Source organism: Mastigoproctus giganteus, chromosome 3 (assembly GCF_048544385.1).
Source record: "Mastigoproctus giganteus isolate SK-2022 chromosome 3, ASM4854438v1, whole genome shotgun sequence".
In the NCBI taxonomy this organism is placed as follows: domain Eukaryota; kingdom Metazoa; phylum Arthropoda; class Arachnida; order Uropygi; family Thelyphonidae; genus Mastigoproctus; species Mastigoproctus giganteus.
In genome coordinates, this window is record NC_143577.1 from 205895109 (window position 1) to 205920463 (window position 25355).

The 25355-nt window shown below is 35.1% G+C and overlaps 1 protein-coding gene across 1 annotated transcript in view; it reads right to left on the bottom strand.

Moving 5' to 3' along the window:
* The window catches only part of LOC150088624 (protein CEBPZOS), a 102198-nt gene that overhangs the window by 46005 nt on the left and 30838 nt on the right, over positions 1–25355 (bottom strand). The window contains exon 4 of the mRNA XM_090370824.1: positions 14296–14415. Within this exon, the coding sequence (XP_090226950.1) occupies positions 14330–14415 (86 nt within the window). The 3' untranslated portion in view covers positions 14296–14329. The remainder of the gene's footprint in view (positions 1–14295; positions 14416–25355) is intronic.

The window sequence follows — 25355 nt, forward strand, 5'->3', positions numbered from 1 at the left end:
GTAACAAGGCATTTGGTTCTTGGTCAGAAACTAGAGACATACAAGTCTTTGCTAAATAGCTTCACATACTATGAAAGTATATGCTGTCACCATCTAGCTCGATTCATATGGAAAGAAAAAAATTGCAACCTTTATATCATCAGCAGCCATATCACGTAACCCCTTTCATAACTTTTTGGGTGAACACTCATATACTGTTTCTGTAAATTATGTGTGTCCTGTGATCAATTTATCTTGTAGAATATATAAGTTGTCGTAAGATTTAATATCAACGTATTTTTTTTTTACATAAATCTTTCAATCTAGGATAATGTTATTTATTTACCTTTGTGCCTGTTATTTGATACAGGGCCTATCTTCCCCCTGGGCAAACAAGGCCTAGGGTTCGTAAAATCATGAGGCCCAGTCCCCTCGAATCATAAAATAAAATTTTTTATTTACAATTCAAAAAAACACAAAATTCTATCATATTGCCCTCTGCCATTGCAAGAACCTTAAAACTATGGATAAGGAGATGCCAACTGTTCTTCCTCGGTGACTATGGCTGCACAAAATGCCTTCTTCTGGAAACTTTCATCTGTATCAAATAACAAGTATTCATATGTATGGTATTGAACAAACAACCACCTCATCTTAGAGCAGAATAGTATAATATCAGTAATTTAAAAAGCAGTTTCAAGCAAGAATTATCGACAAGATGCATCATTGGTGCCATGACTTCACAAAACAGAACCAAAACCTATCCATTTATCACTATTAATCCAAAAACATTAAATGTCCTTTCATAATAAACATTTTTACAGAGGCCCCAAAATTGCACCTAGGGCCAGCATATCCTCAAGGCCCTGGTTTGATATCAGAGTAGGAATTGTTTTATATGAACTGTTCTTCAAATTAAAAAAAAAAAAAAAAAAGAGACATGAAGATACAGAATGATTTATTAAGGTAATTATTACCTTGCTTGCTTGCTCTACTTTATCAAACAATTTCCCAGCACTCTGAAGCACATTGTTGCCTGTCTGAAATACATGTGTTTATCAGTGACCAATATGTACTTCACTTACTAATGTGGTGCTAGTAGTAGGAGAGTAGCCAGAGAATTGAAAAGAAATTAGTGAAAATTTAATGTATCTAATTAGAGTGACCATTTAATTGGTAAATTCTAATGTGAAATGAATGCAATTCAGTTCTGTGAAGCCAAGGTAAAAAAACAATGAAAAAAATATACTTGTGAGACAATAAAGGTTGGGTATCAGAATAAAGTCAAATGCTAATAATTTTCAGATTTAAGGCGCCATGAAGTATTTGATGTACATGGCTGGCAACAACTATAAGCAAATTATTATATTTTCTACTCAATGTCAGTATAAAATATTTGTTTAGAAAGATTCAATCCACTCAACATTCAAAGACATTAAGTTCTAAGTTTTAAATTCAAAGATATTGGTTTTAAGTTATTGCAATGGCAACTCAATTTGCTCAAACACAATACATAAATGTGTTGGCTAGAATCCCTCTGTCTGTTTAACTGTAATGGTAACAGAGGATGGAACAATTGTTTGAAATGAGCTTACATATATTGCTTTTCTGGCTGCATGAAATAGCTACCTATTAATATAGTCATAGAGTGTTGGAAACAAATTGTTAGGTATAGAAAGGTTTAGAGAAATATATCTATTTAATTTGAAACTGTGCTGTGTCTTTAATTAAAGAACATATTGGTTCACCCACAAATTGATTGTATGCAATTCTGAGAAAGAGATTTAGGAACTGTAACTTGTAATAAGTCACTTGTTAGGGATTCCTCCCATCCCAATAGTAATAATCTTGGTTAAGTTAGTCAAAGTTAAACAGGATTGGCAGAGACAGTTATATTATTTAATTTTCGGTGTTAGACCATGACAAGTAGGCCAGCCACACGACTATATATATATAAACCCCCAAGTGTGAGTTTCAAAAGAGAAAAATCCATAAACCATGCACACCACATGGTGAACTAATTCAGACATGGTGGTGGGGGAACCATAAAATTTTACTAGTTTTGCCAGTGGAATCAAACACAGGGAGTTTTCTACTCAATACCTTGTTCTGCTGTCTCCGGCACTTCTCATCATACAAGTACCTTTAACTCTTCATTTTTACATGAGTTCACTTTTACATCATTGGTTAACTGTATCTTTTTTTGTGTATGCTAATCTCAGTGTAGCATTTTAACTAAGTCTCTGATATGAAGCACTGAAAAACCACCAAATAGTGTTGGAAAGAGAGTGTAGTGAGTAAAGCACCTGCCTCAAATGCAAAGATGGAAGGGCTGCAAGAATTAAAGAATTTAATGTTGTAAGTTCATATGATATAGTTAGTTAGGGAAGATGGTGGGATACATTTCTGAATAACTGCCTGAGGATATTTAAACACCTTATTCTCTCTCTGGAGACTAAACTAAGAGCAGTGAGTTTGAACATGTTTGGATATGCACATTTTACTGGAAAAAGGTCAAGGATTACTAGCCAAAACCCTTCCGGCACATGAATGTGATGTGAAACTCTCTGTATCTCCATCATTCTCTGTGACAGTATAATGGGCTTGCTGCTACTTAGAAGAGGTCTATAGGGACCTGAAATCAGAGAATGCTCTCATAATTATAGTCAAATGTTTACTTACTACTTTTAATATAACTGGATAGATCTCATCAGTCCCAAGCGCTTTATTTGCTTTCAGTTTAGTCTCTCTTCCATGTTCTTCTCAGTTATCACGAAATCATTTAGCTCCCGGTTCTAACTTGGTATATCTCATATTCTCATCCCTAAATATTTCTTCATATGTGAATCTAGATTCAAAATATTTATTCAGTTTTTCAGAAGACTGAACAGGATCATGAATAGTTTGCCATATGCAGTTTTCAGTGCTTACTGTAGGTTTCTGTGGCCCCTCATAATTTATAATCATCCCCCATGCAGAGAGAGTTGAGATTTTTAAAGAATTAATATTTTAGTAATAATTATCTAAATTCTATTAATGAGTTCTATTTCATTATCTTTTTATGGTATTTGTTTTTAAATCTAGTGTTCCCTTAGTTAAAATTACATTTCAACTTCAGACACTAAAATCTAAAACATAAAAATCAGATACTGATAAATAAATATTTTAAAAAAGATTGAAGGTTTTTTTCTTTCTGCGTGCATTACCCAAAAAAGCAATGAAAAAGATAAAGTTTGTTACAACTTTGTCACTTCTCTCCATTTCAGATAGTGCAAGAACAACTGGTCATTGAATGTGTCAAAACAAAGAGTAGAAATAAAGCTTTTAATAGTGGGGAATGAAGTCAGTGGGCACTATTTGCAAAATACTGAAGGCAATATGTGAGGATAATGTGAATGGGATACTGTTGAGTAAAGATATTAGAAGAAAGATGATGAAAAAAGACCTTCAAAAAATACCATCCACACTGGTCACCTTCTCATGACTTACAATTATGCAATGTTTTAAAGACAAAAACCTACATTTTCCTGTTTATACTGCAGGAAACTTCTGTAATGCCATGTGGCCACATGGAATCAGAGTAATTTAGAAGATAGAGACTAAAGAATATTACCATTTTTTTTTGGTATCATGCTATTGTTATTGATTTTATAGAGAATCAGCATCTTAAGTCATGTAGTGTTTGAATTCAAGTGACTCCACTGGTGGTGTCACATGAATTCAAATACATGCCAAGTAACTCAGTACTTGTAAATTACCACTTGGCTATGTTCTATATAATAAAAGTTTTTCCTTGAGGTAAACCAGTCTTTGACATCTTCCTGTACCATAGTTTCACACAAACAATGTCACAGACTTATCCATATAAATGTCCAATTATTTTGCATTGTTGCAATCATACAACTGCAGCTAGCTTTTACTATGCAGCTTGGACCTTATGCTTTTGAACTGACATCTTTCCAGAATCAGGAAAGAGGACCATCCATGGCTGAAAATTTAGGGATGATAACAAGTAGGGGGAAAAAAAAAAGTTAAGAATAATTTCACACACACACACACACACACACACACACACACACACACACACACACACACACACACACACACACACACACACACACACACACACACACACACACACCTTTGCATTCAAGACAGATGGTTATTGAAGGGAGGAAACCCTTATTCTTTTTTCTTGTTAGTAAAAAGCCAGTGTGGTGGAATTAGATAATGTGCAAAAGAGTGTGTGCATAACCAAAACATTTGCTAATTTTATTTTAAGGTTTTTTTTTTTTTTTTTTCTAATTTTTATTGTAAAAGTCAATATATAAGAATTGTCTATAATGTTCATTCTTTTTTAAATTTAAAAAAGAGTAAACTTTATAGACAACCTTTATATATTGACTTTTATAATACAAATTACAAATTAACGATGCATTATGAAAAATTACCCAAATGGCTAAATACTAAACTTTTATTTATTTATTTTTTTCATTTTTATTCTGAATAATATGCAATTTTATAAAATTATCAGATAATCTCAAAAGTGAACTTTAGTAAAAAACATTAATAGTGATAAAAAAAAAAATTGGATCTTTCACAGTTATAATATAATGTCCTGATTATGCAAACATTCAATGAGAAAATAAGTTTAATTTGTAAATGTGTAGATCATGGCTGAAATAAAAAATAAGAATTATCAAACTGTTATATTAAGCTGACATATTATATTAAGTATAAAATGATAAAAAATGGGTAATTCAATTAAGTAATTATAATATAAACAAGGGTTTCAAATAATATTTAACCACTTTGTGCTGGGAACTGAACTATTATTGGGGAAATGAAGCTTACTGGATTTTTTGGATGAATCTCCTTTGAAATAATCTCCTTGACACTACATACACCAATGTATATAGCATTAAATTTTCATGTTTCACATCTGATCATTCGTGAAAAGTTTAATAAAAGCAACCAAAAGAGATCAAACCAATTAACCTTGCATAGAAACTAATAATGAGATACAAAATACCAGATTAGACCTAATCTTTATAAAAATTTTCCACAATTACAAAATATAATGCATGTCTGTGATAACAGATGTCTTTTTTAATTTTAATGTTTGATCTCTTGCATTTGTAGTGACCTAGTTTATTGATCATTGTCCTAAGCTTGTTTGTATATAGTTTTACTGGTGCATACAACTAAGATACAGAGTACCATACTTGTGATTGAAGGACACAGATGTGAGTAGTGCTGAGCAATTTTTCAATACCTTGCTGGTGTTATTCTAAGCAAAAGTATAACTACAGATGCTGTCATTAAAAGGGTTTACAATCCCAAATGGTACTGTTCTTATTATGCTCTATTTCTTGGACTGTCTGAACTCTTTGTCCAATACACTTTTCTGGCTGCAGAGGTGCCTTACTTTTATATCCTGAACATTATGTTGGAGATTTGTAAAATATTGCTGATTTATAAATGATGGTGGCAGATGTTTAGAGTGAAAGAAATAAGTTTTAAATTAAGAAACTTTCTTCTCAGAAATTCAATGTCAGCAAGGCTCTTCTGCCTTCCCAACTTTCAACCCATACATGGTACTAAGCACTATTGGTTCTAATACCATGTATGGATTGAAGGATGTTTGGGATCACCATGGGTATCTGGTGGATAATGGTAGTCATCTCTAATGTGAATATTATCCAAGCATCTGTGATCATTAGAGGTGCTAATTCATTTTTCATCTTTGAGGACACCTCAAAGATGGGAAATGAATATACAGATGTACACTATTTTTGGGGTTATACTTCAATGCAAGCATTGAAGTATAACCCTGTAACCTTTATTACTGCAAAAAGTATAAAAAAGAATAAAGCCTTAAATAGAAAAACATGGAAAAAGGAGTGGAGAATTAATTTCTTACACTTGTTGACCTATTAATAATGACAGTCCCAGAGGTAGGATTCTAAATAGTTGAAAACTGCAAACATGGCATCCTTGTGCACATCCACCACAACTGAAATGAACTGTTATCAAGATGACTGAAAAACCCTTGTAGGTTGAGAACTGGATATATGAATAAAATTAAGATAATACCAGTTAAAACATAAAATGTAAATATATTACAGTAAACCCTAAATTTTATGGACTAACGAGGGAAGGGGTGTCTGTCTTTGCCAAATGTCTGAAATCTTTTCTTTTTTATTTTAAAGACCATTTGTATCCCACATAATTGACAATTTAAAAGGTTACTCTGTATATGTATTACAAACACTGAAATAAAGTTAAAAAATAAAAATTAAATTATTTAACTTTACTTTATTGGTTGATATATAGTCAACAGAAAAAAATTTACTAAAACTGTATTGTGGTATTTGAAAAACCTGTATTCAGAGTTGGAGCTATAAAATTGAAGTTGAGATACTGGCAAATATTCAGTCTAAAACATTATTCCCAATGCACAAAGCTAACTTCTTAGCAGCTGAATTCACTTATGAACCGTCTTCAAATTTATATTGATTGCTACTTTTGTGTGCTTTTTATTATTAACTGGTGAAGAAATTTCATCAACACTATACATCAAAAAACACTTCTTAAGCCTGTGGTGTCAGTGCTGTGAGGTTCCTCTCAAAAATAATAAATCTGCATTGTTAGTTGAAGCTAAAAATTTGTAATTTTCTGTACCTTCCTAAATATAAACAAACTTTTATGTGCCGGTTTTTGAAATTATTTTTATACAGTTTTCCAGAGTTATCGCATGCAAGAAGAACCAGTCTGCAGCAGTCTGTGTGTGTGTTCTATTATTGTGAGTTGCAATACTAATGCAACTCATTTTGAAGGCAGCTTTTTTTTTATTGCTGTGAGCATTAAGACCACTGCATTTATTCTACAAAGATTGGAAATGTGTCTGTTCATAATTAAATGTTTACTTGCTTTTAGACTGTAGTTATTTAATAATTTTTTTTTTTTTTTTTTTTTTTTACTTTTATTTAATAAATGAGAGATTAACTTTTTTTAGAGGTATCATTTATTTTAAATTAGTGAAATAGCAGTGCAACCTGTTCTGAAAGCAAAGCTTGTTCTGCTGTAATCATAAAGAATAGACTGCCTGTAGTTATTTAAGCTTAACCTTACTTTTTACAATATCTGATGCAACTTTCATGCCATATTCCTCAGAGATGTAGGAAAGAAAATTCCTGTGCAATACTCACATGTGTGATTTTCTCTTTTCACCAGTTTTCTTAAGAGATACGCTGCAAGTTAGGTTATAATAAAGAAGCAGGGCTCAGATGAGCACTATGATAGTTTATTTATCCATAAACAGAATGGGATGCTTGTTTGTCATAAGGTCCTGGTTTCTTCTATTCCATTAGTACACTCAGAGTATACTCTGGCACTAGTAACTTTTTTCATACATTAAATTGAGAGTTTACTGTATAATGAAACATTTAAAATATACTATCCCAGAATGCCTCGAGGTCAGAATGATCTCTGGATTATTCATAGATTGCCAAAAGGAGTTGTGATGAGAGGGAGGAGAAAAGAATATTCACTTCTCTCATTCCTTCCATATGTACATATCCCATCATCCTCATGCATATGTTTATAATCATTGCTGTGATTTTAACTTTACAGTTCATAAAAGCAGCATCTAGCACCAAAATCACCTGTGCTTTTAGGTTGTTATTTTATTTTTGCATTTCATCTAGTATATTTTAAACATTTTATTATATATTTTTTTCATTTTATGTTTTTTTAACTGGTATTAACCTGATTAATACCAGTTAAGATTATCAAGTGGAAATCTGTTGTACACCAATGGAAACAGTGAAGGTGGAGTTGGGTTTCTGGTCCATAAAGATTTTAAAAACAACATTTTGGAATTCAAAAGTATATCACCAAGGGTGTCAAGACTAATACTCAAGATTTCTAAGAGGTACAAGCTAAAGGTTATAATGATTTATGCACCAACATCGAGCCGTGATGATGAAGAGGTTGAAGAAATGTACACCAAAATTGAGTCTTCTAGACGAGCAGATAACCCACTACACTATTATTATGGGGGACTTCAATGCTAAGGTTGGAAAAAGACAAAACAGCGCAGAAAGGGGAACGATAGGAAATTTTGGAATTGGTGAAAGAAATGAAAGACTTGTGGAATTTGCAGAATCTCAAGGACTGTCAGTAATGAACACTTTTTTCAAGAAAAGGGTGAACAGAAAGTGGACATGGAAGAGTCCAAATGGATTAACAACTAATGAAATCAACTTCATCCTCATTAACAGAAGATATATTGTGAATGATGTTACTGTCCTGAATAAGGTAAATGTTGAAAGTGATCACAGAATGGTAAGATGTACACTTGATATAGATGTAGGAAAGGAAAAAAACTGACCCGAGTAAATAATACAAAGGTCTTTGAGATAACAGAAGAGGAGAAAAAGCAGTATGTACTGGAACTTAAGAACAAGTTTGAGCTTCTGCAGACTGCTCAGGACCAAGATATCGATGAGGAATATTACATCTTTCTGGAAGTGATAAAGCCCAAGAAACCTATAGGGAAAAAGAAATCCAAAGAAGAAAAAATTAGTCAAGAAACATTTGTCATGATGAATCGAAGACGACAAATGAAGAGCAAGAAAAACACTGACAGGAAGAAAATTGAGTATACTGAGTTATGTAAAGCCATTAGAAAGAGACTCAGAGAGGACATAAGAAGATTTAACACAAGAAAAGTGGAACAAGCATTAAGGGAAAACAAAGGATTTAAATCAGCAGCCATGAGCAGTAATACAGAAAGACAAATGATATTGAAACTGAAGAATAGTGATGGTGTACTTATAAACAGCAGAGAAGGCATAATTCAAATAGCAGAAGACTACTATAGAGAATTATACAAGGAGCGAGGGAATGATGCCAGCAGTGGGGAAGATGGATTGCAAAGTAGCAACACATACGACATACCCGATATTCTTCCTGATGAGGTAGAACATGCATTGAAGAAAATGAAGAATCAGAAAGCCCCGGGGGAAGATGAAGTTACTGTAGAGTTGTTAAAATTGGGAGGAAGAGCTATAACACAAAAACTGGCAAGGCTCTTCACAAAGTACATTAGAAAAGGTGTGATGCCTAAGCAGTGGAATAATGCAATCATAGTTTTGCTGCATAAGAAAGGAGATAAATCAGAAATTGGAAATTATAGACCAATTAGCTTGTTATCCCACATCTACAAGTTGTTCACAAGGGTCATTACTAACAGATTAGAAAGAATACTTGATGAGAATCAACCGAAAGAGCAAGCTGGCTTTAGGACAGGATTCTCAACTATGGATCACCTTCACGTAATATCACAGCTAATGGAGAAAGCAAATGAATATAAAAGACCATTATGCCTGACATTTGTGGATTATGAAAAGGCATTTGACTCCATACAGCATAAGGCAATGTTTCGGGCACTGGAAAGACAAGGCACAGATACCCCACATATTATGATTTTGAAGAAACTATATGAGAGTGCTACCTCCTTTATTAGACTAGACCAAGACAGTAGGAAATTTAAAATCGAGAAAGGAGTTCGACAAGGAGACACAATATCTCCGAAGCTGTTTACTGCTGCCCTTGAGGAAGCTTTCAGAAGATTAGACTGGTCACAGAAAGGAGTCAATGTGAACAGAGAGTACCTAAACCATTTACGATTTGCAGTGGCACCTCCGTAGCCAGGTCGGAAGGAGCAGCAGCGCGTAGCACATGCTTCTTGATTAGACCGGGGTTTGAGCCCGTCACCACCAAATACGTAAGATGTGGAAAGGTCGGGGAATGACCACTGCATATCCCAGAGCAATATGGCCTTAGTTGCTAATGCTCCTAAAAACCAAATAACAAACAAACAAACAACAAACGATTTGCAGATGACATTGTGGTCATAAGCCACGATCCCAAAGAATTAGAGGAAAATCTTAATCAGTTATGCACAGTTAGTAAGGGTTTTGGACTAAAGATGAATATGGGTAAAACAAAAGTAATGATGAACAAGTATGCCACAGAAAGAGATATAATGATTGAAGGAGCAGTAATTGAAAAGGTGGAGTCATATTCTTATCTAGGACAAGTTATTAGCTGTAATTAGCATCAGCATTAGCATTAGTAGAGGAATTTGATGCAAGAAAGCAAGCTTATGCAGCATCAGCCAAAAAAATTAAAGTAAAATAAATAAATAAAAAATAACCACTTCCACTTCACCCCTCTGTTCGTTCAAAATACCTGTCCAGCCGAGCCTTAAACTTATTTAGGCTATCAACTTCCACGACAAGGGATGGAAGTCTGTTCCACCTACCAACCACCCGCTGGCTAAAGGCAAATTTCCACACATCTATCCTACATCTGTCTTTCCTCAATTTGAATTTATGCCCACTCAGGTGATTATTCTGAGCAAGAGGAAGAATCCCATCAGCATTGAGCATGCTCAAACCATTCAAGGCTTTGTACACCTCTATCAGATCACCTCGCTGCTGCCTAGTCTCCAGACACTGTAATTTGCAAAATTTAAGCGTTTCTTCGTAAGAGCAACCCTTTGTTCCATTCACTAATCTTGTTGCCCTTCTCTGTACTCGTTCCAGCAGCTCTACATCCTTCTTGAAATGAGGTCTCCAGGCCTGTATACAGTACTCTAGGTGTGGCCTGACCATTGCCTTATACAAGGGAATAATCACCTCCTTATCCCTGCTACAAAAATTCCTATATATCATTGACAATACACCATGAGCTACTCTTGCAGCCCGGCTGCACTGCTCAGAGAACTTCATATCTGCCTGCACAACCACCCCCAGGTCCCTTTCATTCTCTGCCACTGTCAGTGTAGTACCACAGAGTTGATACGTTGCTCTGGGGTTGCTGTTTCCCATATGTAGTACTTTACATTTGTCAATGTTAAACTTCATTTGCAACCTCTCAGCCCATCTGCTCAACCTTTCCAGATCCTGTTGCAGTAGCATAGTGTCAGTAGTGTCCTTGACAACCCTGCCAACCTTCGTATCGTCTGCAAACTTGGACATTAAGCTTGATATACCATCATCAATATCATTTATAAATACAGAAAACAATAAAGGACCCAACACTGAACCCTGAGGGACTCCACTAATAACATTAGTCCACGATGAGCAGTGTCCATTGATTACCACTCTCTGTCTTCTCCCCCTCAACCACCCCTTTCTCCATAGCAGCAATTTGCCTCCAATGCCACACTGCTCCAATCTGTGCAGCAGTCTTCCATGTGCAACAGTATCAAAAGCCTTTCTAAGATCCAAGTATATAATATCAAAGTTATTCCCTGCATCCAGTTCTTTTGTGACTGCATAATAGTATCCAATCAAATTAGTCAGGCAAGATTTCCCCTTAACAAAACCATGCTGTGTCTGAGCTATAACTGAAGTCTTGTCTAGATGAGCCTGCAGTGCTTCTTTAACCAGTGCCTCCATTAATTTTCCGGAAACAGAAGTTAAACTCACAGATCTATAATTACTTGTGTCAGCCTTTGATCCTCCTTTGTGAATTGGGGTCACATTTGCACATTTCCAGTCTATGGGTACCTCCCCTGAGTCCAAGGAAGCTCTCATAATTATGGCTAAGGGTTTGCTTACTTCCACTGCTGCCTCCTTTAATATAACTGGATAGATTCCATTCACCCCAGGTGCCTTTCTTGTGTTTATCTTCAACAATTTCTCCTCCACTTTACTCTCAGTTATTACAAGATTCTCTAGCTTACTGCCAGAGTTGAATAAACCTCTGGCATTCCCCTCGCTGAATAACTCCTCATGTGTGAATGTCGATGCAAAATATTCATTTAGTTTGTTAGCTACCTGAGCAGGATCATCAACAGTTGACCGATCGATATCAAGTGGACCAATCTGATTCATCCCCTTCCTTCTAGAGTTTACATAAGTAAAGAACTCTTTGCTGTTTTTATTTGCATCCTTTGCCAAGGATTTCTTGTAATCTGCCTTCGCCTGCCTAACCTCCTTTGTAACTTGGTTACAGATCAACTTGTATCTATCATAGGCTTCTGTGTCACGTGTTAATTTGTATGTATCCCATGCATTTTTCTTCCCTGCCATATGCCTCATTAGTTCATCTGACATCCATTTAGGCCTAAACCTTGAACAATATTTCTTAGTTGGTATGTAAAGCCTAGTAGCTTCCAAGATAAGTTCTTTGAATGCTTCCCATTTTGAATTTGCTGTTGGTAACATCATCAGTTGATCCCACTGTATAGAATTTAAATACTGTCTAAGTCCACCGTAGTCGCCTTTACGAAAGCAATACCCCTTCCCTTTATCCCTAATGGTAGTTACCTCTTTGAGTAAATCCCACTTCAGAACACTGTGATAACTGCCACCTAGTGGTTCATTTATCTGCAGATTCTTAATGCATGAAGAATCACTACTGATAATCAAATCAAGAGTATTACTCCCTCTAGTTGCCTCCTGAACATGCTGATGTAGAAAACAATCATCCAATAAATCCACAAAAGCCTTGCTAGTGTGTGAGTGACCAGCCCCCAAATTCCAGTCAATATCTGGGAAATTAAAATCCCCCATAATAAGACTCTCTGATTTACTGGCCCACTCTATTTCTCTGTACAGTTTCTTATTATACTCATCAGAGTCAATAGGCCTATAGCACACTCCTACTCTCAATTTTGATCTCCCAATGCTTATGTCACACCAAACTGACTCGACACTGCACTGTCCAGCGATGTCGACTGGCTTCACTTCCTTGGATTTTATGTGTTTCTTAATTAATAGCATAACCCCTCCTCCCTTCCTATCCTGTCTATCCTTTCTGTAGACATTGTACTCCCCAAATTCCAGTTCTGCATTCCTTATATCTGTGTGACACACGTCTCTGAAATCCCAACAATATCTGCCTTTGATGTTTTGAGCAATACCTCAAATTCATCAAATTTATTTACTAGACTCCTAGCATTGGTGTACATGCAAGTATACATGCACCTGCTCTTCCTCTTAGCCACCCTAACACAACCCATGTGTTTACTTGTACCCCAATGATTCCCAGCAGTCTCTGAAATATCCTATTTTCCAGGCTGCTGCTCATTCCAATAGAAGCAGTGCAAGAATCACTTTCTCCTCTGCCAGTGGCTACTGTTAATCTATTAGTCCTTGTATCCCCCCAATCTAGCAGTTTTCCGACCCTCCTAACACTGCCTCGATAGCATCAGCAAACATTCTTGCACCCTTTCTATTTAAGTGTATCCCATCCCTGTAGAAGCAGTCTCTCCTGTTAACAAGTACAGACCAGGCTGAAAAAAATTCTACCCCTTGAGCCCTGCACAATCTTTCCAGGGCCGAATTGATCGACAGGACTCTCATCATATACTCCCTCCTATCGTGTCTGGGCAGAATTGCAGACACTTTCAAATTCAACCCTAATTCACGGCTTTTTTCCACCAGTGACCTGTACTTGTTAGGTAATTCTGTCGGTCTCCTACTCTTAATATCATTAGTGCCAACGTGTACCACTATATCACCTTTTGTGCCCTTAAAAGATGATATCCGCTCTACAACGTCATCAACCTTTGCCCCTGGCAGACATACGTTACATAATAACGATAAATGGCTGGAAGTCAAGAGAAGAATAAATTTTGGATGGATATCAATCAGGAAATATAGTCACATACTGAAGAGCAATATCCCAGTTTGTCTGAAACATAAAATAATGAACCAATATATACTCTCCACCATGATTTATGGAAGTGAAACTTGGGCACTCACCAAAAGAATGGAAGAATAGCTAAGAACTACACAGCGAAGAATGGAACGAATTATATTGGGAATCAGACTGTTAGATAAGAAGAGAAACACATGGATTAGGAGAAAAACTCAAGTAAAGGACATTCTTATCAAAACTAAAGAACTAAAATGGTCTTGGGCAGGACACATAGCTCGAAGACAAGACGACAGATGGACTAAGAAAATAACAGAATGGTACCAAAGAGGAGCTAGAAGAAAACGTGGAAGACAAAGGCGGAGATGGATAGATGAAATCCAGTGCAGGAAGAAGGCCTCTTCAGCAACTTTCCAGTTCCTTCTGTTTTGTGCCTCTCCAGGCACAAAGGCCTCTCCAGCAACTTTCCAGTTGCTGGTGAGGCCTTCATCCTGCACTGGATTGAAAATGGCTGATGATGATGAACCTGATTAAATAAATTTAAGTTTGGTCAGTGTAAGCAAGAATTATTCATGTAACTGATACCAAGATTTTTTTATTTTTTTATTTACATTTATATAATTTATATATACTCACCTGAACATAAATTACAATATTTATTATAATAAAATCATTTTTTAGCTTTGATTCCCCAGTCTTCATAATCCTGTTTCCTTACATAAGCATGTCCGAAGAATTCCACAGTCTTGTAATATACTAAAATTTATAAAAATATGTTATTCTTATATTCTTATTCTTTCTGTTATTCTTATTTTAGTTTAACTGAAAATAAAGCACTTTCAGATATACTCATTATTCTAAAGCAATAAAGACTAGCTAACACTACATAACCTTTGGCTTTAATTCTTAATTTCTAATAAGGTTATACTATCTAGCAAGGGTAATAAATTTCATAAAATTCAGAAACAAACTGCAGTATGGACAAAAAAGTTAAACTGATTTTGTTAAGCCTGATTCTACTGTAATACAATATGAACTATAAACAAAATGGTATTAAATAATATTTTTCAAATAATCTTTTATAAATATTTTTCAAATAATCTTTTATAAATCTAAACAGAGCCAATGAAATTTTTAGACCTTAATTTTATTATATTAATAAGCATCTTTTATAAGCAGACTTACATCTATGTGCCGAACCTGGATTATTAGAAGGAAGTCGTCATTTTAATGAGAACTATGTTATTATATCATATTATGTAACGTCATCACCAAAATGTCAAGTAACCCAATTTGAATGCCTCATTGGAGGATTGAGGTAATTTTATCCGTCATTTTGAAACAAGATGGACACCATTTGATTTAAGTGTCATCTATTTATAATTCATTTGTTTACATCTGATCCAAACCAAATTACAATAATGCAGGAGGGAAATAAAGTGCACCATGGCAAGGATACTTCTATTTTTATCTGCCAGTTTGTAACAAGATGGCACTATACAAAATACAGGTCAAACGTGAAACTCTTCTGTTTACAGTCTGACTGAAACAAAATTTACAATACTTGATTGGCACAACAAAATTGTCAAGTTACACAAAAATGTGTTGACCCAGAAATTAATTCATTAAGAGGAATTTGAATTTTTAGGCATGTTTGCATATACAGTATATGCATATATATCTATTGTCTTCATCTTCACCATGGCTGTCCATCCTCATAACAGAGGGACACCTAGTGGACAGATTTTCATTATGTTTTATATTTGGGCCTTTTAAAAATATTTGTTGAGCCATTCCAAATTTCATTAAAATCAGACAAATAGAAATCTGGCAATTATTCTTTTTTCCACATAAATTGTATGGAAAAAGAAATTCGTAGCTTAAATGTAGTTTTAATGTAGTATTGTTAGCTTTAGATGCTTCATGCATGCTTCATGCATATAGCTATAAGACCTGTAAATGGTGTGGCTTGTGAAGAGATACATACTGTATATGTAGAGAAAAGAGACTTAAAAGTATATGGGAGAAGAATAATAAATATTATAAAGTTGTAATTAAATTGAATGGCTAAGTTTAGAAAACATAAAGCTATAGAGCTTCATTAAGTGTAGTATAAAGTTATAATCTTAGCAATTAATTGAAAACTATATTTACTTTTCAATTCTATTAATCACAGAAAAAGAGAACAAAAATTCAATTAATTTAATAAAAAAATCAAATGTACCTGAAATGTAATGCAGTGCATAGATTAACTTATTAAACACTGTTATCTACCAATTTTCATTAAAAAGTAATTACAATATTACTCTCAGAAGAAAAGCTAAAATACATTATTTTTTCTTTATATTTAACAATAATAAAATAACAAATGCAATGCATTACATTTTCAAGCATGTTTGGTTTTTTTTGATATTATTGAATGCATATATTGATATATACATTCAATGTACTGATATTACTGAATCAATGAAAGTAGAGCTATCTAGTAGGCAAATTATGATTATAGAAAAAAAATACCATTTTACCAGCAAATAACAAAATGCTGTGATAGTTAGTGCAGCAGTTCCCAAACTTTTTTGACCCACAAACCCCTTTCAACATAATATTTTTATCGTGAACCACTAAGCCTATATTCTCTGAAATTGATTAATAGTTCTAAATTTTTATTATAAAATATTTCCTGGTATTATGTTTTAATAAGCGATATTGCATAATGATAGAAGTACCTATACATAACAATAGTCTTTGAGAATTAAAAAAAAATTTAGTATGGAAAACATATTTATTTAACACGATATACTGTAAGATCTTCTTCCAGTCACATAGCTTCCTGAGGAGCTGTTGTGGCCACCAACAATTCCTCCAACTGCATCGATCATGTGCTATATGAGCAGCATTGCAAAGTGTCATGCCCAGAAGTTCACTGATCCCATCCCTCTACCTAGTTGCAGGTCTTCCTCTGCACCTCTTCCCCTCGGTTTTTCCTTCCAATATATTCTTCAACAGAAAGTTTTCCCTTCTTACTATATGACCAAAAAACTTGCGTTTTCTTTTGTTGATGCTATGAAGAAGAATTTTAGGCATGCCAATTTTATTCAATACTCACTCATTAGTTGTTCGATCCCAGTACGAAATATGCAGTATTTTCCTGTAACACCACATTTCAAATGCCTCAATTTTCTTCCTGTAAACTCTTTTCAGATTCCATCTTTCACATCCATAAGTGGCAACTGGAAAAATTAACGAATCAATGATTCTCAGTTTCATCTTTAGGGGCAGATCATGATCTCTCCATAATTTTATCAGATCAGCAACCAACGTTTTAGCAATTGCCTGTCATCTCTTTACATCGTTTGAGCAGTTACTATTGTTATTTATTCTTGATCCTAAGTAATCAAATTCATCAACTTCGATATATTGCCCCTTAACCTTCACTTTACTGGAATTGAGATTATCAACAATCACCATAATTTTAGTTTTACACACATTCAGAAACAATCCTTTTTTCTTACTTGCTTCACATACTCTCTTCAGAGTTTCTTTAAGATGATCCTTAGAATTACAAATTAGCACAGTATTATCTGCATAAAGAAGGTTGTTTATACTGTAAGATAGTAAACTAGTTATAAGAAATTGTGGGAGATGTCGTTTCTTTCTTTGGCAATTCTTTACTTTATATTTAATTTTATTTTACTTTATTTATTATTAGTTATAATTTTTAAAAATTTTAACTTCTGTTAAAAATTCTGTAATGGCATCTGCCATTACAGAACTTTTAGTGCGAACCCCCTGGAACACTTTCACAAATCCCTCAGGGTTTTGCGAACCACCTGTTGGGAACTGCTGGTTTGGTGAATATTTACATTTAAAACAAAAACATTGAAATGCACAGTGCACGTCCTACATATAGACAAATAAATTTTCAATCGACATATCTGCCTATACATTATTAGGTCAAGTCAGGCAAGTGGTTAAATATTATATCAACTCCTCCTATGTATCTTTCCCCAACACATTTTTCTGAGCAAAATTTGAAATAAAAAATAAATAATAAATAAAAAAAATAGCACTTTTTTTCCTTAAAAAAAAATTAATATGAGAAAATACAGGAAAACATTTTGTGTGTTTTTACTTTTTTGCAGAAAATCCTTATTCATATATCAGTTCAGTAGAACTGGTATTTGAATTCTTAGTTCTTTCTTAGTTCATGCTGCTGAAAAGATGACATTATTTATCAATGTTGAGCAATTTAGGTGAAAGGTGAATTTTGCCTGGATGGGGGGTATAGCCACAACTTTTAATGCTATATTGATTAAAAGCAATGTGAAATAGATTAGTTATATATTTGAAAAATATATAACTAAGCTATATCACATTGCTTAATTTTAATATAACTAATTTCTAATATAATTAAGCTTAGTTATATTAAAAAATACAAATAATTCAATTCCTTACAAACCTAAAAGAAAAAAAAAATTTAATGACATATTTAGTAATCATGCTGTCTTTCCTTTTTCTCTGGGTTTCTTTTACTGCAGACAACAGCTTTTTATTTTCATTGGTTTCTTCATTGGCTTTCATAATAGCCCCTCCTATCACAGCTTGTGCCACTTTAGCTGCTTCAAAATCCCTTAGCAATGCTTTTTTTCAATTCTTATCTAAAAGTTTATTTGATACTCAACCTCGTAACTCCTATTTCTCTCCTTACACCTTTCAGCTTAATTTTAATAACTGCAATTTTGTCTTTTTCCTTGTCATCTGTTTTGCATTTTCCATTTCATTGCATACCTGACTGTTTCTTTCTTTTCTTTTCAAGATAACTGTTATATTCCTTGAATGCACCTGCACAAAAACCTGCAATTTTCTGCTTACTGCCAGGAACAAGCTTAGAACTTGTCCCTATTGGGACTGGTTCTGCCTTATTAGCATACTGCTTGGGAACAACACTATTAGTCTTACATTTAAATTTCCAACTTACATTGCAGCTTTATCAGCAGTTATAATTCTGCTGGAACAACAAAAACCCTTTTACATCTGCATTACCATGGGAGAGTGCAAGAACAGTTTTTGCAATCCTGGCCACTGTTGGATACTTTTGGCTTCCAACTGAGATTTTTTACTTAGGAAAAAAGCCAATCTTCAATCAATTCTTTTATGCTTCACTTCACTTTGGCTCTTCAGTTTGGGAAACTTCTGCTCATCCATCAGTGAATCAAATTCAGTATTCACTACTAACTAATCTGCTATTAAATAAAACAACTAATTTTGAGATCTCTTAAACTTTTATAGTTACAATTTTCAATAGGTTGAAGACAATTAAAATATTTCAGCAAATGATTGTATCCTATTATTTTCTTTCCAATAGTAAGATTTCCTGTTGCAATATAATCCTGTTTCAAAATGCTGAATACCTAAATTTCTTGAGAATGCTTATGTGAATTGCTTCAGCCTTGCAAATTCTACTATTAATGGCTAAAATCATGTAAAATATGAATCATTATCTCTTCTTTCTGAAGCACTGAGTAAACTTGACCATCAAAAAAGCACTGGACGTTACAAATTTTAATTGAACTTTCACTGGCTGTTTCTTTAGAAGGCACACAATTTTCTTGTAGCTTGCAGTGTTCATAAACTTTTCTTTCTTGGACGGCATGCACTTAACCCTTTTGTGTTGTCATGCCGGGTGTGTTGGTGTAAAGAATTCACCAATCAGGTTTTTGGGATAAATGGGAAGAAATAACTGAAAATGGGAAACTAAAAAATGTATTCTTAATTCTGACACTATATTGGCTAATAAGATCAAAAATTATCTTTAGAAACAATCATGTTATTTAAAAAAATATATTTCTCCTATCTGCCTTAAAGCAATTTTTGCTTGCTTCTCAACTGACAGGTATATAGAAAATCTAACACTATTGTTTTATTAAGCTTAAATTTTACCCTAAAATGGAGCCTTAAATAATTTTTTACAGATATACTTCTCCAATGAAAAACAAGTTAATGTATGCAGTGAATTACATTTCAGATGTTTTAGATTTTTATTTCTTAAATTAATTGAATTTTTTTCTTTATCTGTGATTAATGAAGCAAAAAGTAAACATCTAATTATCTTGTTACTAATTAATTACTAATTGTTCAACTAATAATATATAAAATTAATTGTTTTCACTTTGCTGCACCTAGCCCCCAATGTAATATTCACCATGTATTTCAGGCTCTGTTGTTTATAAACATATAACACAAACTTTAGCTGAGATTTAATAAATTAAACTGTGGTGTATTGTCATTGCCTTCATAATGCAGTTCACTTATTTCTTCCTGGATGCTAATAACAATTGAAATGTAACACATATTTAATGTTTCTGCTGCGATTAACATAATAAGAAAATAGGTAATAATTCATGATTTAGAAAACTTATAACAGAAAATGAGCAATAAAACAACTTTTATTCTCATTCATTTCATTTCATTTCTGCATGTTTGTTATGCTGTCCATTCATTCCTCCAATCAGCACACAGCAACAAACATAACATCCACTTCAGCTACAATACATGATGTATGGATAGCCTATGCGATATGTATATAAAAAATGAAAGAAATAATAACTGCTGGATTTCTCCTGGTTCGACTTTAATGCAATTTGGGATGGCTTGACAAATCTTTCTAAAAGAGCCAAATATAACATTTCATGAAAATCTACCCAATATGAGTCGAGTTATTGCATGCAGATGGATGGATGGAAAGATAGAAAGAAAAACAGAAGAAGGATAGATAGAAAAATAGATGAAGATGAACACAGTGAAGACAAATAGGTGCTTTATGCATTACATATTTATGCTAACAAGTCTAATAATTAATAATGCAAATGAGGGGCTATGATTAGTTAATTCATTTTAGTTATAGAAGTTATGTGATAAGTAAACGCAAGCAGTAATACAGTCAAAGCTCTTTATAGTGACCCTCTAGGGCAGGGGTCACCAATTAGCAGACCATGGTCTGCATCTGGACGACGAAATTATTTTTTTGTGGATCACGAGGTAAATGAACCTAAATCATTAATTTAAATATACAGTCAGCTCTGGTTAATGAACTTCTTTATAGCAAAATTTTCTATTTAGAGAAAAATCTTTGAATTTCCCATGGTAATTACATTTAAAATAGTTTCTGTAGAATGAAGAAGATTTATATATAACAAACACATAAGAGAGTTAACTGAGTACGCATTGTTTGCACTGATGGCCTTAGGCAATTAGAGAGCATGAATTAAGAGTTAAAGGGATTACTGTAAAACTTATGCAATCACCTGTCCCACATACCAAGAAGTTGTGTTGGTCAACAACTGCTTTCTGTTCCATAGCCAGTGTTCAAATTAATAAATATTCCTACATGAACAATAGGCTCTCCTTAAGCTGTGTTGAAATATTCCTTTACCCGGGCAATTAGTCATCTGTTGTTTTGCAGACGTAAGTCATCCACACCTTTCGGAAGTTTACCTTTAGCCAGCGGGTAGTTGATTGCTGGAACAGACTTCCATCTGTTGTTGTGGAAGTTGATAGCTTAAATAAATTTAAGGCTGAACTAGACAAACATTTTGAGTGACCAGATGGGCAAAATGGGAAGGTTTTTTTTTTTTTTTTTTTTGGCTGATACTCTAATAAGCCTGCTTTCTTATATCATATGCCTCAACTAATGCTAATGCTTTCAGTAAATTTTCCCTATCTCTGTTTATATGGTCAGAGTAGCTGAATATCTGAGTGACTCCGACATTTTGAACAGTATGCCAAACTGGTGATTATTTGGGGGAGGAAAATGAGGGCAACAAAGATAATTAAACTTTCCAAACATCTAATACTGGCAGCTTCTGAAACTGTGCATTGAGACCTTCAGTGTGAGAATATATTTGATGTTTAAACAAATGTAAACATTTTATGAATGATATACATTAAAATCCAGTGTATAAAAAAGTAAATACACTGAGTGATCACTGAATTATGACCACCTACCTAATACTTCGTAGGTCCTCCTTTTGCCCTCAGTACAGCAGCTATCCGACGCGGCATTGATTCAACAAGATGTCGGAAGCGTTTGGGAGGTATGGCCAACCAAGCTATATGTAATGTGGCTAGCAATGCAGATATGAAGGTAATTGATGTATCCAGAGGCCTGATATGGCTTTCCATAGTGTCCCACAAGTGTTCTATGGGATTGATATTGGAGAAGTTCGGAGGCTAATCGATATGCTGGAAGTCAGAACTGTGTTCCTCAAACCATTCCTACAACAAGTGCCTGATGGCTCATCACATTGTCATCTTGGAAGACACCATCGCCATTTGGAAAAAAGTGTAACATAGCGGGGTGTACACGGTCAGTTGACGATAACAAAGACCACTGATATGTTGTTCCATATGTACCAGGGATCCAAGTTCCTGCCAATGAAACATGCCCCACACCATACAACCGCTTCCACCAGCCTGCACTTTTGATACCATGCATGATGGATCAAGAGCCTCATGTTGTTGACACAAAATCCATACATGTCCATCCACAGCGTTGAGTAAATAACGTGACTCATCCGACCAGCACACCTTCTTCCAGTCTTATAATGTCCAACTTGCATGCTATTTGCACCAGGCAAGTCTTTTAAGCTGATGAACCTTGGTTAGGAGAGGATGCCGTAGGGATCGTCTGGTATAGCCCATACGTGCGATGCATGGTCATGCCAGATATTGTTCCGTGTTGTATTGGGTAGTCAACTCTTCAACATGCCCATGTTGTATTGGGTAGTCAACTCTTCAACAGTGCTGCGCCTGTTCGAGTCATCGGACCCGGCACTCACCTCTAACTTCAACCTTTCACTGACCTTTGCAGTTTTACTGTCGGGTCGTTGTCTGACCATTTTGACGGCAGTCCTGGTAGACTTTAACTACGGCAGCTCTCGAACACCCCACCAGTTCAGCTGTTTGAGAAATCAAGGCATCAGCTTGTCAAGCTCCCACAATCTGTCGTTTATTAAAGTTCGATAAATCCTTCCTTTTACCCATCACGCTCAGAATTTTACTACATACTGAACCACTCACATCTTATCTATGCTACATAGGTCAACTAACTGCGCACTCTCGTACCTCATGTGGTCAACAGATCGCATTCACTTTTCATAAGGGTGGTCATAATTCAGTGATCACTCAGCGTGTTTTACAAAATAATTCTTAATTGTACTAATATTGTGCATCATGTACATATGAAAAGAATCACTTCTTAATCATAATAATAATATTATTATTGCTCTTATATTATTTCTCCCTGATTGGGGGTTCCACCTCATGAGCAGGTATTGCTACCAAGTACACAGGGTGGTTGTTGTTATGTCTGGTGTTTGGTCCAGGAACTCTCTCTAACTATCCTACAGGTGTTCAGGATTGCGACTTTCTGGAGTTCCTTGTAGGTGTTCACTGGGAGACCCATTGCTGCTAGGCTGTTATGTAGGGCTTTGGCACCATACCTGTGGTTGATACAATGATCAGGATGGTCGTAACTTGTTGCATATGCCACATCTCTTTGATCTCCAGTCTTAGGTTCATGTACTTCCTGATTTTTTCCCCATGGGTTTTCTGCAGGTTGCCAGTGTTGGGTACCGCTATGTCAATCAGATAGGTAGCCTTTTCCTCCTTGTCTACAATGGTTATGTCTGGTCTGTTGTGTGGGATTGTCCTGTCTGTTATTATGGCGCGGTCCCAGTACAGCTTGTGGGTTGGGGTCTCTAGTACTGCCTGGGGTTCGTACTTGTAGTATGGTACACTTTCTTCAATAAACTGGTATTTCCTTGCTAGCTTCTGATGTATTATCCTGGCTACCTGGTCGTGTGAGTGTACTCAGTCTGGGTGATCACCTTGCATCCCATGGTGATGTGTTGGATCGTTTCTGAGGCCAGATGGCATCGTCGAAATGTGTCATCGGACACTCCGGGCTCCTTGGCAATGTATTTTCTATAGTTTCTGGTGTTGATTACCTGATCTTGGATGGCAAGCATGAATCCTTCAGTCTTGGGGAAGAGGGTCCCGCCCATGAGCTATGCATTGGAAGCAATTTTATCTATGTGATCTTGATGGAGATCATTGTAGTGTCTGCTACAGAGTGTCTTCTTTTCCCACTTTTCTAGCTTCATTTGTGCCTCCTGGTTGGGGTATACCACTTGCCTATCTTCCTTATGGCCTATCTTCCTTCCTGGTGGAGCGCTGCTGTGTGTTTTTGGAAGTAATCCTTCAGGTTAGCAATCACTGTTTTCTGCTGCTCGATGAGGTCTATCAGGCCCCTTCCTCCTTCTTTCCAAGCAATTGTCAGTCTCTCCATGGCTGACTTTGGCTCTTGGTCATCGTTGTCCTTGTCTTTCTCATTATATTCTCCAACTCGGTATTAGTCTAATTTATGACCCTGAAGGAGTATGTTAGCACTGGGACTAAAGCCATAGGTGTTTATGGCTTTAACTGTGTTCCCTCCGTTCAGCTTTGTTTTCAGCAGGCTTCTGAGTCTCTGATGGTATTTTTCAGTCAGTCAGGTCTTAATTTCTTTGTGCTGTAACTGCTGAGCCTGCATCATCCCCAAGTATTTGTCGGCCTTTCTCTCTCTGCCATGGCTTTGATCTCTTTACCAGTCTGCAGCTGGTAGTTTCGGTTGACTAATTTTCCCTGGTGCAATCTGTGGGTCTTGCATTTTTCTAGACCTAATTCCATCTTAATATCATGCTGAATTCTTCAGTGATCTGGACTAGTTGCTGGAGTTGCTTCTCAGTTCCCGCGCAGAGCTTGATATCATCCATGTACATCAGAGGGGTGAAGGTGTACAGGTTCTTTCTTTCTTCTTTGAGGTTATATCCGACTTGCTGCTGGATAGCGGGTTAAGTGCTAGACAGAACCACAGTGGACTCAGGGCATCTCCCTGAAAGATTCTTCTCCTGATGGGGATTGGCTTGGCTGTGATGTTCTCAACCTTAATGGTGGTACTCCATTTCACCATTGTTGCTCCTAGGAAGTTTGTCACTATCGGATTGACTTTGTAGATGTTCAGTGCCTCTATTAGCCTGCAATGAGGCATGGAGTCAAAGTATAATATAATAATAAGTATAATAATAATAATAATAATATTATTATTATTATTAGCCATATTGGTGCAAGGAAGCCTAAGGCTTTTGCTGCACAAGCCAAAAAAAATTTGAGTTACCCAGAGAGAGAAAAAACAAGATTCAGAAGTAGAAGGGAATCATCAAGAAGAGAATAATGATATCCAGAATGCTGATTAATTTTGAAACATTTTGAAACAATTAAAAAATTAACTGTTTTAAAATGTTAGAAAATTCGTTTATTCCCATTTATTTCTCGTATTTTACTATCTTTCTGAATGTTGAATTATTTTTTATTTTTAAAAGGTCATATTTCTTTATAATGATATTTCTGTTTAACAAATTTTTTCACGTGAATAGACTTTGTTATACATGGTCCGACTGTACATATAAACTATGAAGCATACTGTAAGTTATAACTGAACATCCAAACTTTATATTACTCCTTTGTACAGTCAAAGATACTGCTGATTAAAGGATAGCTACCTAGCACACCATGATACAGTTTTGTCATGCACACACAACATTTTTCGTATTTCCCAAGCAAATGCGAAGTTAGCTCCATTGCACACTGTCATCCAT